Source organism: Solea senegalensis, linkage group LG3 (genome assembly GCF_019176455.1).
Source record: "Solea senegalensis isolate Sse05_10M linkage group LG3, IFAPA_SoseM_1, whole genome shotgun sequence".
In the NCBI taxonomy this organism is placed as follows: Eukaryota; Metazoa; Chordata; class Actinopteri; order Pleuronectiformes; family Soleidae; genus Solea; species Solea senegalensis.
In genome coordinates, this window is record NC_058023.1 from 18,342,375 (window position 1) to 18,356,255 (window position 13,881).

The window sequence follows — 13,881 nt, forward strand, 5'->3', positions numbered from 1 at the left end:
AAACTGGATTTGAGCTTGGGTTCCTGTGGATGGGGTTTCTATGGTGTTCCAGGGTTTACAGGGATGTGGTGTTTGTTAAAGATCCTCTTACAGACATACACTGCCTGACCAAGTCGCCACCTGGATTTAACTGATGAAGTGATGCACCCATCATGCCTAGTGCCTGCTGTACAACCTGTGGGGGCAGTGCTATGATCTGTGTTTGCTGCAGTCGGTCAGGTCTAGGTTCAGCAACATTATGTGCCCAAAAAATTAGGTCAGCCGACTACCTGAAGATACTGAATGACCAGATTATTCCATCAATGGATTTTTTTCTTCCCTGATGGACACGGACATATTCCAAGATAACAAGCCAGGATTCATCAGGCTCAAATTGTGAAACAGTGGTTCAGGGAGCATGAGACAGAGTCCAGACCTTAACCTCATTGAGAATCTTTAGGATGTGCAGGACAAGGCTTTGCGCAGTGCTCCGACTCTCCCATCATCAATACAAGATCTTGGTGAAAAATGAATACAACACTGGACGGAAATAATCTTGTGACATTGCAGTAGCTTATGGAAACAATGCCACAGTGAATAAGTCAAAGCTGAAGGCGGTCCAAAAAATATTAGTGAGTGACCCTTTTTTTTAGGTGGTGACTTTTTTTTTGTTCAGGGAGTGTATAATATTATGTTGTTAGGTTAGATATACATAATAACTTAATACACATTACAATTTTTACTACCATCTTGCCATGCATGTTTTTGGTCTCTTACTACTGCAAGTACGTTGGAGGACCTGGAGGACATGGTACAAAGTGCTGCAGTTGTCTTTTCCTGTCCATGCACTGGAGCCTGGGTCGAAAAACATTTTAACAACCTGCAGTCCTGGTTGCAGAAATCCAAAATTCAGTTGAATGGGGCAGAAATCCCAACTGAATGCCAAGGACTTAGAGGTAAGCTAAAATTATTTAGTCTCATTGTGTGATTATTTTCTCAGAATGTTACGGACAACAATAAGACACAGGGCATCATGGAAAAGAGTCAATGGGATCTCAAACTTATTTGATTCAGAACAAGCAGGCTCACAAAGTTGCCCAGTATCAAACAGGCCACATTGCTATGCTTAAGGAGGAGGATTTAGACAAACATTTATAAAATGACCTTCACAACACAGCTGATAGTTGGAGCTCAAGCCGAATAACATTCCAGCTTTGTATGTCTGACTTTAAACTTGAATTCATAGTTACTATCAAACAGTCCTTTGGCAATATTGCTCTCATGGAATTATACCTCCCCACCGGCGCCACCAACAATCTCTGCTCCACTGAACTCCATTCCCTCCTGAATCATGCTCTCCTAAAAACCCAGACCTGCCTAATTCACCCACTGGTTCACTCCGGAATTACGAAAATTTAAAACCTAAGCTCACTGCCAGGAACGCCTACACACAAAACTATTGTGGTCAATGGGAAACTTGCTTTTGGGGCCGCAGGAGTATTTTTCGTTGCAGTACCACGAGTGGCCACCATGACAAAATTGTCTTCAAGGCAGAGGGGGCGGTGCGCTATCCAGGTCCAGTACATCCATGTTGAGAGGCAGCAGGGCGGGTCCTTTCCTGATGTTGCATTCAAGTGCTTTACATAAGGACCGACATTGAAGTGACAGAGCTTATCAAAGCCTTTCCCCCAGTATTCATCATTTATACAATCATTTTATTATGTGGTCAAAATATGTGTCTCTCTGACCTTATCGGTTTCCCTGGTACCACTCTTCTTACTGAAAAGCAGTTTTAGGGATATTTTATTATAACTGTTTATTTTATTGTACGTGAATATGTCATTGGTGTTATATTAATTTATATTATATTGTTATTATTATTATTGTTATATTGGTGTAATATTAGGGTAGTACAAATAGTAGAACAAGTACTCGAATGGATGATGAAAATGGTACCCACAGGTCTCTTCAGGAAACTGAAATTTCCCTAATCGGATTTGAACACAGCACAACGCATCTACGCCGTCCGCGGAGTCCACAGCATTAACGAAAGCTACACACAGGGCGGAATGAACGGAAACCCCGGTACCCCCAGCATCATCCTCAGCCCAGCGGAACTGTGGAAACGGCCAGGCTCGACATGACAGCCCTGGAGCCGGAGAAGACAGACCACCGGCGGCCGCGGCTCATGGTCCAACCACAGGCGCTGTGGGCTGCGGTTCGCTACGCCGTGCTGGCCGCCCTCTGTGTCTTGTGCTACAGTAATTCTCTTCACGGGGAATTGGTGCACGACGATGTGTGGGCTATCATTAACAACCCGGACGTCCGACCGGGGTCCAGCCTTAGGAACATATTCAGTAACGATTTCTGGGGCAAGAGGATGGCGGACAACACGAGCCACAAATCCTACAGACCGCTGTGCATCCTCACCTTCAAGTAAGTTATCTCTGCTGGCGCAGTTTGAACCCTAAAACAGTCTGTGTCAGTCGAATTGCTCTGTCACCAAACACGTCACCAACCACAGCATGACGATGACAGCCACTGTAAATAAACGCTGTAAGTAAATACTGTAAGCAAAATAGTGGCAGCCTCATATGGCGATTTCCCACAGACTCTATGTGGTTTGGTTCGTTTTCCAGTTGTGTTTTCACTAGCTCAGCTCGCCTCAGCACTACACGGTTTGGCGTTTCCATTAGTGACGGTACCTGGTACTTTTTTAGTACCTGCTCTGGCTGTTCCAAGCCAGGTGAACCGACAATATGCGTGACATCTTTATACACTGATTTGTCAGAGTGCAAGGAAATGTCTAAAATCTTAAAATGATTTAACAGAGGAGTCTGGTGTTCAGTGACAGCACTACTGACAAACCCTGCTGCTGTATTCAGTGACTGTGTCAGATGGAGTCTGTGCTGTGATCTTTTTAATTAACTGAGTATAATGATTCACTACATCGAAAACAACTGCTTTACAAGTCACTATGTCACGTATAAAACAATGCAAAGCAGTTTCAGGCGTGCTGTGATGACTCTGCCCATATTGTGGAGGCACTATATTGTAATGTGGTTTTCCATTACAATATAGTCCAAATCGTGTAGTCGAGCCTATATAGCGGTGTCTCCCTCCAGTAGGGTTGTAGTACTTGAGATCGGTTTTGGTCTCGAACTGGTCTCGTCTCGGAATCGACTGCATTTTTACTCGGCTTGTCTTGGTCTCGACAAAGATTTTGTTACCTGAACCACAAAGACTTTTTGTGTATAAATACCTCCAAAAGAAAACACAGCACAACATGTAAATTCTGCAAAGCGACGCTAATGGTCTTGTCTGGGTCTCGACCCCTCAAAGTTTTGGTCTTGTCTTGGTCTCGATACACTGTGGTCTTGGTCTCGACTTGGTCTCGGTTTAGGTGATCTTGACTACAACATAACCCTCCAATATACGCGCGATTGACTGGGAGCTGTATATTTTTACTTTTACCCAGTGGTGGGCTGTCAGGGCCAGCAGGGCCTTCTTTGCTGGCCCTGACAATATCAAAAAAGTATTTTTATTATTATTATTGTTGTTGTTATTATTGTTATTTATTTATTTTTAATAATCAAATTAATGTGTGTCTGAACGTGTCTAAATTCAAGTACTTTTTCAGTATGTTATGATTATATTTCCAGAAAAAATATGGTTATTTTTTTGTGAAGCTGAGCTGGATTTTCCTGGATCTTTTCCGGTAGTTGATATTTGTTTTTAATTGATAACATTTTTTAGAAGTGGTGAGGACAAAACTGTTGATCATAAATAGTGGACGTGGACATGTTCCCTGCGTAGCTGACGCTAGGGGTGGGCGATATGACCTGAAATTAATATCACGGTATTTTTCATTTTTTGAACAGTGACGGTATAATATCATGGTATTACTTCTTTTGGTAGGTTTTGGGAGGAGTACATATTTTGTAATAATATTCTAATCTGATATTTGTAGTTTTTTTTCCTTTCTGATCCGGTCCCCAGAGGAATCACGGCTAAACAATACTAACAACGAACAATACAATACTAATGTGGTGGCCTTAAATTTGTTTTTGTTTCTTTTTTTACTACAAACAGAAAAGGACTTGACAAATGTTCTGAATATGAAATGTTAGGTTTACATAGTGTAACTTACCAATAGCGTTGTGCAGTCTGTGTCCAAAACATGCAAGTCTCGTATATTTATTAATTTCCAGAGCGAGCACCATGTTTGCACCGCTGTCAGTTGTCATGCACATCAGACGCGCTTCATCCAAGCACCAGTCAGAAAGTGCATCCTTCAGGCCTAACGCAATTATTGCTCCGGTGTGATCTTCAGGGAAGAAGGCGGTCTGGAGGCATCTGCTGCGCAACTTCCAGCGGCCTCGGTCTCTCCCTCTGGTTCCAACACTCCACTCATCTTTTTTCAGATATTATTGGCCCGACCTTTCTTGGCGATGTTTGAGCAGTTGTTTCTTTATTGATTACCCAAGTGCTCGTTACGCTAATTTAATGGCCACTCCCCTTTTACCACCGAATATGTTTTACTTTTTTATTTGCAACAAGATATACAGTATATAAGGACAGATATTCAGACCACTGAATGTTTGAAGAAAATGTAATGCATTATTATTTAGAATTAGGAGATTATTGGCACTCAATTGATTTATCACGGTATTGATGGTATTGCAAAATCCATATCATGGCGCAATGTCATACCGGTGCTGACTATGACACCGGTATACCGCCCACCCCTAGCTGACGCCTATGCTTATGTGGAAGCTTGTGAAATTGCGATTGCTGAGTGACACAACGGAAGATGTGGTGGTAATGATACAGCAGTCTATAGATGCACAGTGGTGTGCGTGTGCGCTATGGTTGTTGCAGATCAACTGTTTTGTGAATATAGTGCATAATAGTGTGTTTTGTATGTGGTTGTGTTTGTGCGTGTTTTTTTTTTTTACTGAAGGCCCTGACTGAAACCCCACGGTATGCTACTGCTTTTACCTGTACTTTTTATGCAGCATTAATTTTGACAACAATGTCTAGGAAGTCGGGAAGAACATGCGCAATTCTCGGCTGCTCCAACAGCAATGGGAAACTTCAAATTTGGATAAAAACTGAATGTGAACTACACAAACCTTTACCTCCCTGTCTGCGGCCGTACGGTCTGTAGGTTGAACGGTTCACAAAATCCGCGGTTCGGTTCATATCACGGTTTTGGGGTCACGGTTTTCGGTTTGGTTGCTTTTTTTCTATTTTTTTACACTCATATCATACTATGTATCAGATCTATGGCCTAATAATTAGATTTTTTTATCAGATATTCTTAAGGACATATCATGCAATCTTGCAAGAACTGAAATAATGAGGCAGCTTGATTAAGCACATCATTGTAACAATCCAGAGATTTTGAAACAGTAAGAGGAGAGACATTGCTGCATTTTCACGTTTATTTATTCTAGTTTCCATTCCATTATGTTACTGCTTGTGTCAGTGCTTCAGAAAGATGCTCACTTGTGTGGCTTTCATAAAATCTTCTACTCCAAATTAATGTAATGAGCAGTCACAGTTAGAAAACTTTCAGTGGCCCTGGAGATCCATTCATCTGTAGTAAGAGCCACATAAACTGTGTGACAATTATCTGACAATTCGTTGTAGTGTCTCTTCATAAAGTTCAGAAATCACTGTGTTGCTGAAGTGACGGCGGGATGGAATATTATACCATGGCTCAAGTACTTTAATCATATGCTTTTGCCCTGTCTGACTTCTCACAGATTGCCTGTTTAAACATCATTTGGCTCAAGATGTACAAAAAAATCCTTTTGGGACCATGCCCTGGCCATCTTGAATTTGGCATCAATCTTTTGCGTTTTGCTCAAACTTGTTTGAGGGCATTTATCGTAGCAACACGGAAAAGGCCTCAAATTGAACTAGACCCAACCCAAGTTCAAAAGTTATTAAACATTTCGCAGATTCAAAAGGGCGTGGCCACAGCTGCCATTGGAATTTTCGTGGTGAATTTCGACAATTCGCCACGAAACAGGAAGTGCTCTATAACTTCTCCATACATTGGCCTATCGGCACAAAACTTCATACGGTTTGCCGCCCTGTAACTCACCCTTACATTGACCGATTGGCTCGGAACTTGATATGTGAGACCAAGGGCCCACCCTGAACATGTCTGCAAGCCATGACCTGCACACAGTAAGGAAGTCTTCCCAGACAGGAAGTGACCCATAACATTGCCATACATTGACCAATCTGCACTAAACTTCACATGCAAGATAAGCCACCTAGCCAGAACAGAAGATTCCAGGGCTTACCCGACCTACTGGGGTGGGCGGCGGCTGCAAGGGCCCCTATGTGCGAGGAACCTACCGTTATCGTTCAGATTATTATTATATCCGTGGCTTTCTGGTCAGGCTTTTTTCCCACAAAACTAATTTCAGGTCACATCATGTATCTCCTTGTGCTGCCAAGTGCTTGACCCTCATTACCGCCACCTACAGAGTGTTGATAAATAAATGTAAAACACTAATGACTAATTTCTCACCTCAAGTGATTTTAAACCCATGTCCGGGGGACAGAAAAATATTTATTTCTGGTGTATATTTCTTTTCTCTGCTGCAATGTTCTGGCGAAATGCATTCTGAGAGACACAGCTTTCCCAAGTTTTTGTGTTTTCACCATGAGTTAGAGTGTTCATGCAGTTAATGACTCTCTGGGTAGTCATTGAATATGGTGTCTTGCGCACTGCTGTGACTGTCAAAATAAAAGTAACTTCCTGTTCTACTGATTCTCCTCATAACCGCTTACTGCAACTCAAGCATGTACCAATGTATACCAAGCATTTACTCACACTTTTATTGGAAATCCAGGCATTGTTATATCGGCGAAATTAACGGTGGGCCGATTACTATACCAGTGCTTCGTCATCAACCATCCTCCTCTAGCCACACCCCCAATATTGGGGGTTGGAGTGGATACGCAGCACTTCTATTTCAGCAGAGCCGCATAAATTCACCAGAATTCAGCATGAGCTGGAAAAGAAGTATACTTTTCAGAATGCAAGATCCTGTGTTGACACCACATTGTTTTTCACTTTGCTACCTCACAGAAAGAATCCTCACAAGCTCAAGCACAAGTTTATTTGCTCGGTAGAAAAACTGCTACATTTGTTGTGTTTACAACATTTACAGTGTATTTTAGTGCGAGAACCCCATAAAATCCTAGTCTCGTGACTCCAACTGTGGAAATGGGCGGACGTGAGACACAAGCAGTGCAACTTGGCGAGGTTGAGCAAACCAGAGTGATTACTATTTTCTGATTGGCTGACAGGTCATTCATTCCGATAGAGCTGCTCACAAAGCGTGTACACCGAAAAAGTTTCTGTCTTCTGGGTTTATTTCCTGGTTGTGTGGCCCATAGAGCATGTGCAGTAGTGGTTACTCCTAACGCCTCTGGGCTATGCGCACTTGCTCGGCGCATCCACAAACAGCCAAAGGTGTGATTGAGTAACACAGTGACAGCCAGGCGTTTAGCTAGCAGTGCGTCCAGATGCCCTATTTTTTCCTCCCGTTTTTCCCGCTAACTTTGCTGAATGTGATTTGCCTATTCAAGCCTTTCCGAGCTGGTGGTTTGTTTGTAATCACGCTTAGCTCACATCTCGCATTACATTGGCCGATTTTCCATGACACGCCATGGACGGGCGCAGTTTTTGGTGGAATATCTGACGTCTCTGTAACATTTTTCATTGGCCTGATAGCTATAGGAGTATCTTTGGTGGCAATAATTGTCGGTGAACCGGGGGAAAAACAACAACAAAAACGTCAGCACGATGTGGCTGGCAAGAACTGTTGTGGGGAGGGGGACGCATGACGTATCTGAAGAAAATGGCAAAAAGGGGTCAACATTTCTATGGTTCCTTTGAATAATAGGAAGCCTTAACTTTTAAAACATCGATAAATGGGTGTTGTTTGTGGAGAACAGTGTGCTTAATTCCCAATATTGACATATTTACAGTTGATAATGTCCTTTATAATATGATATATATAAATCATATATGTCTGAATAATATAGCTGCCCGAAGAATGCACCGATATTGCTTACACCTTTAGCAACTTTGGCCTTCTTGTGCATTTCTGTGGAAGGTCAAGTTGTTTTCACCTCCATGGCCAACTGAAAATTCCCTCCGACATAAAGTGCAGAAGGCTTTCGTCTAGTCACTGATGGGCTTAACCCACGTCTTTTTAACTTCCCATAATTTGTTGTAACTGCACAGTCTCTTCTTTTTTGCAGGTTTATCCATTGTAATTTGCGCGTTTACTTACAGTATACTGATCATGTGCGACTGATGCGGGACTCATAGCCCCACCTTGTCTCCCGGCTCAAGGTGGGACAGCACCTGTCATCATCACACTGTGATTTGATGATGACAGGTGTCGTTGCTGTTGTTGTTGTATCATTTAGTGGTTAGAACAACGTAGCAGTCAATAAACGGGACAAGTGAGGGCACGTACGGGACAAATAAATTAGGCCCAATATACGGGACAGTTGGCAACCCTAGTCTCGACAGATCAGGTACACTTATGGCACATTTCCAACAGCTCCACTCGCCTCGCCACGCCACGGTTTAAGTAGCGTTTCCACTAGCATAGTACTATTTTTAGTACCTGCTCCAGCGAGGTTCCAAGCGTGCTTAAGTAGGTACTATGCGATGATTGGTCAGACTGCCGGCCGCTGACTGGCCAGTGTCCCATCACAGGAAGAGATTTCCTACACACAAATCAAGCCCAACAGTGCCGAACTGTAGATCACTTGGAACTACTTAACAATCCTAAAAACGTGGGTTAATCTCCAATATCTACCAGGGAAACCTCTATATTTAACAGGAGTCTTTTGAAGTGGAGTGATGTATTTAGGAACATCGCCGGCGGCCGCAAGTGTCTGTGCAGTCTCACTCAGCCGGGCAGCGATGACTCCGCCCACGTTAATTAGGTACTTTTTTGTAGTGGAGATGCAACCTAATCGTGCCGTGTCGAGGCGAGGCGAGAGAGCCCAAATTCTAGGATGGAATGGAAGTGGATGGAAATGCAGAGAAATAATTTCCCTAAGGGGATTAATAAAGTATAAGATTTAGATGTAAGGTCTATGTGTGCAAATGATGTCTCATGCTCCCTGAACACAATTTGAGCCTGATGAATCCTGGCATTGTCATCTTGGAATATGCCCATGTCATCAGGGAAGAAAAAAATGTATTGATGGAATGATCTGGTCATTCAGGTAGTCAGCTGACCTCATTCTTTGGGCACATAATGTTGCTGAACCTAGACCTGACCAACTGCAGCAACCCCTTACCTATTTGCTTAGTAAATTCTAGGTTTTTTTTGGCCAGGCAGTGTAAGTCACCAACTGAGCGCTCACGGTATCATTTCCGGTCACGCGCAGCAATTAGCACATTCCCCTTCTGTAAGAACTGTGGCTTTTGTAAATTTGTGTCAGGATTTGTCAAAGTGTTTCGTATTTTGTAAATTTGTTTTGGAAAATGTAAATTAGTTTTAACTTTTGTTAATTTTTTTTGGTATTTGTAAAAGTGTTTCGCATTTTGTACATTTCTTTTGGAGAATGTGTCTTTATGAAATTTGTGTCAATGCCATATATGTCTTTTGTGTTGGAACATTTGAGTGCTCCAATAATCTTTGTGACCTCTGACTCTGTTATGTTCACCAGCTGAAAAATGGGCTGTTCATTGCTGACGAGGTACAATAGTTGCGGGAGTAAAAAGTCTTACTATTTCAAGCACATTGTCTAAAAAATCATTATTAAAAGAGTTGGCAATTCTTGCAGGATCCTTTACCAAGACATTATCGATTTTTAGTTCAAGAGTTTGTTTCGTGCTTGGTATCCTTGCCTAACAGTTTATTTAAGGTTTGCCACACCTTCGACCCGTTGCCCTTTGCATCCTCAGTTGCAGAAATAAAAAAAAATTGCTTTGGCTTTTCTCAAGGACTGTACTACTTTGTTGCGCATATGTGTAAATTTTAGTCTGTCGGTAGGTAGGCCGGTCTTCAAGTAATGCTTAAGTAGTGAGTCTCTAGACCTTATCAGCTGGAGAACCCAGAGAAACTGGAGAAAACTCATAGACACACGGGGAGAACATGCAAACTCCATGCAGAAAGGCTAGAGTGCTAACCATTACACCGATCTTTTGGCCCTGAGAACATATCACATTTTATTACAAATTTGTGTTTCTTCTCACTGTAGTTGGGCTTGGTTTTGAGGAAATAACTGAGTGTACTTTCTTTTACTTTGACTAGAACACTTTCATACAGTCAGATATCATACAAATTCAGCTCCTCTCTCAAATGTTTTGTTTGTCTTTTCTTTCAGGTTGAACATCCTCTTGGGCGGAATGGCTCCTCTATATTTCCACATGGTCAATGTGTGTTTGCACTGTGCTGTGACCTGCCTGCTTCTGCACACATGTCAATATTGTGTGTTTGCAGACTCACGTCTGGCCTTCCTCACAGCACTACTCTTTGCTGTGCACCCTGTCCACACCGAGGCTGTAAGTATATGACTGTAACAAGCATGAAGAAGAGAAACATGAAGGGGGTAACAGCTATACAGTTTTTACAAAATCATTCTGCATTGATAAGTAAAAATCAGATTGCAGCTGTTCCATTATTTTTTTGTGATATGGTGGTGGGGTAGCTGTTGGCAAATTGGTAGAACTTCAGTGCTTCATTAAATTTGTCGTATTCCCGGCCTTAGTGGCGATATCTATGTTCATAAATATTGCATTGCGCACTATATTAGTATTCATTTTGTTGAAATGGAGCCAACTAGAGATAGACCAATATGTTTTTTTGTGGGCCGATACCAATACCAATTAATAGTAGTCAAGGAGGCTGATAACCAAAGCCGATATTCATTTGCAGTAAAAGTGAACATATTGGTGTCAAAATTTTGATTAACAGAAACACCAACACTTGACATTGTTTAAATGTCTTTAAGCATAGGACATATTGGTTTTTCTGGTTATTGGTGGTTCTATCCCTAGCTCCTCTACATACTGATGTGTAGATATGTTGGGCAAGACATTTAACTCCAAATTGCTCCTGGAGGCTGTGCCAGCAATGTTTGAATGGGTGTGAAAGATGAATGACAATTTCAGCACTGTATCAATGTGAATTGGTGTGACTGGGTAAACAACACAGATATATCTACAATACATGTGGATCTGGATGAGTGAGAAACTACTGAGCTATGTGGTAATGCACTTTGAGTGATCACTAAGAGTGGGTGGAAGCGTGCGTGGCATGTTTGCATCGCAAAACATCTTGCATTTCTGTCCTGCCCAGTACCTGTAACATGTAATATGGTGTCTGTCCAGATTTTTATTGGCTGATCCTTCCAGCTCAATACTCCCTTCTGGAAAGGGTAACCAGAACAAGTACGGCGGGTACAACTCGACTGTCTTAAACAGCAGTTAGACAGCAGTCAGTTAGTAGTTAGACAGCAGTCAGTTAGTAGTTAGACAGCAGCCCGTTAGTTAGTTAGTAGTTAGCTAGTTAGCTACTAACTACAGTTAATTAGTCAGCAGTTAGTTAGCTAGACAGCAGTTTGTAAGTTAATTAGGTTGTAAAACCGACAAGTCGTACAGGTTCTGATGATAGATAGATTTACAAAGCCACTTACAAAGGCACATACAAAGGTTAATATAACAAAAAATTGCTTTGCCAATGCACCATAAAGGCACTTTAAAGGCAACGGCGCTTTGATACCAATTCCAACAATAAACAGATAAATAGAATGAAAGATAAATAGCTTTGCCTGCTAGAAAGTTTTACACCTCCCACTTTCAGTAGGCCACAACAACTACAAATTTTACCTTTCAAAATGGGTACATAAAGCTACATCACTGGGTACGAACGTGTTACACACAATATGAATAACAGATACAAGTGACAAATAAAGGTTTCACTGTCCATGAACACATTGTCCTTGATGACACAGTGGCATCCTTTACTAAAACACACCACCAACCTCCTGACGTACTTGTGGTCCATCGTATTTCTGGATGGACCCAGAAATCATCAAGTGGTGGGGAATCTATTTCTGTTCCCCCACTGGTAACAGAACCACCAGCCTCCTGACATCTTTGTGAAGAATGGTGGAGGGACAGTTCTCCATCTCTTTGCCTTTCTAACTCTGTCCACTGAAAACCGGACAACTTTGGCACATCCTCACTTTCACGTCTCGTACTACGCTTTTCACATCAGGATGTCCTCCACAACTCGACCAAGCCTAAACTGACCTTCCAGTGCATTCTTGTCAGCCAACCACACTAAGTCCCCCACTTTGACATTTCTAGCGGGTGTGTGCCACTTCTGTCGAACGAAGAGGCTTGGGCCCGCCAGTTGGCTACACAGCTTCCAGAACTTGTCGACCTTGATCTGGACCGCTCTTAGGCGCACAACGGGGTAAGTCAGGCGCACAACCCCTCGAAAAATAAACTTTCAATCCAAGATGGCAGCTTTCCTGTTCGTTTTAGATCCGGGGTGTCAAACATACGGCCCGGGGGCCAGAACCGGCCCGCCAGAGGGTCCAATCCGGCCCACAGGATGAATTTGTCAAAATTTCACACTATTGATTACAATCTAAACGTAAGGTCGAATGCAATATCTTTCAATTCCAGATACCTGTACCTAAATGTTTATGCCTTTATAGATGATGCGTAAATAGTAAATTTAGGCATGATATTGTTGAAATTGCACTTATATTTCTCAAGAAATTTCATGTTTTGTAAAAATATCCCTCATTAAATGTAAAACAAAGGAGAAAAAACAAAGGAGTTCTTGTTGGTCATAGGTTATTATGCTATTATTTTACTATTTTTACTGGTCCGGCCCACTTAAGATCAAACTGTGCTGTATGTGGCCCCTGAACAAAAATGAAAAAAAACCCTGTTTTAGAGCATAAACTACACTGACTTTTTTGACCGTCCCGACCTAAGGAACGAGTGTACCAAGTTTTGTGCACGTACATTAAACTTGCTCCTCAGGACCCCAAGTTTTAGGGGGTGGAGCAGTTATTTGCCCTGCCCACTTTTTAATTTTTTAACTCACATTCCCCGAAACACTAATAAACGTAATTTTACACCAGGTGATGCGGTTGCAAAAATTGGTGAATTTTGGGGCATGTTCAGGGCCTAAAATACGCGATTTACTTTGGTGAAGAGGAATAAGAATCGGAAGAAAAAAGAATAATCCTTATGATTTCAATAGGGTTCTTGCAACAGAGCTGCTCGATCCCTAATAATCTTTTCAATTACAATAGTAAAAATAACTAGTACCGCGCGCGGTTCTGAACGGGTTCGAGCCGACCCACGCGGGTCGCCGTGTGCCACGGCTCCCCGCGTGCCTCGCGCTCTCACCCGTTCATTCACCGCGCGCGGTACTAGTTATTTTCAGTACTAGTTATTTTCAGTACTAGTTATTTTCAGTACTAGTTATTTTCAGCGGCGTCCCCGCGCATGTCGTTCCAAATTTCGAGGGGGATCAGGCGACGTATGGCAAAGTTATAGGGCACTTCCTGTTTAAAATGGCAGACTTCCTGTTCGGTCAAGTGCGTGTCCGTAAACGTGTTCAGGGAACTTCCCTTGTCTTACATATCAAGTTTTGTGCAGATCGGACAATCTTAGAGTTGACTTCCTGTTTCGGGCATTCCACTTCCTGTTGGGAGGTCATCTTTTGCAGACATGCTCAGGACAGGTCCCTGGTGTGACATATAAGGTTTTGTGCAAATTGGACAACGTACGGCAAAGTTAGCGGGCACTTCCTGTTTAAAATGGCCAACTTCCTGTTCGTCTCTGGAAACATGTTCAGGGAAGGTCCCGTAACT

At 42.4% G+C, this 13,881-nt stretch overlaps 1 protein-coding gene across 1 annotated transcript; it reads left to right on the forward strand.

Moving 5' to 3' along the window:
- Positions 1-2,013: 2,013 nt before the first annotated feature.
- LOC122766136 (protein O-mannosyl-transferase TMTC1-like) lies at positions 2,014-10,560 on the forward strand. Its single transcript, XM_044020782.1, has 2 exons — positions 2,014-2,415; positions 10,366-10,560. Exons 1-2 carry the CDS (start codon positions 2,120-2,122, stop codon positions 10,553-10,555), a joined length of 486 nt encoding a protein of 161 aa, XP_043876717.1. The 5' UTR covers positions 2,014-2,119; the 3' UTR covers positions 10,556-10,560.
- The last annotated feature ends 3,321 nt before the right edge of the window (positions 10,561-13,881 follow it).

Excerpts from the sequence above, each read along its gene's own strand:
- LOC122766136 (XM_044020782.1), top strand. The coding sequence starts at position 2,120 with ATGACAGCCCTGGAGCCGGAGAAGACAGACCACCGGCGGCCGCGGCTC. Across the intron at positions 2,416-10,365 it reads CTGTGCATCCTCACCTTCAA|GTTGAACATCCTCTTGGGCG; the intron begins GTAAGTTATCTC and ends CTTTTCTTTCAG.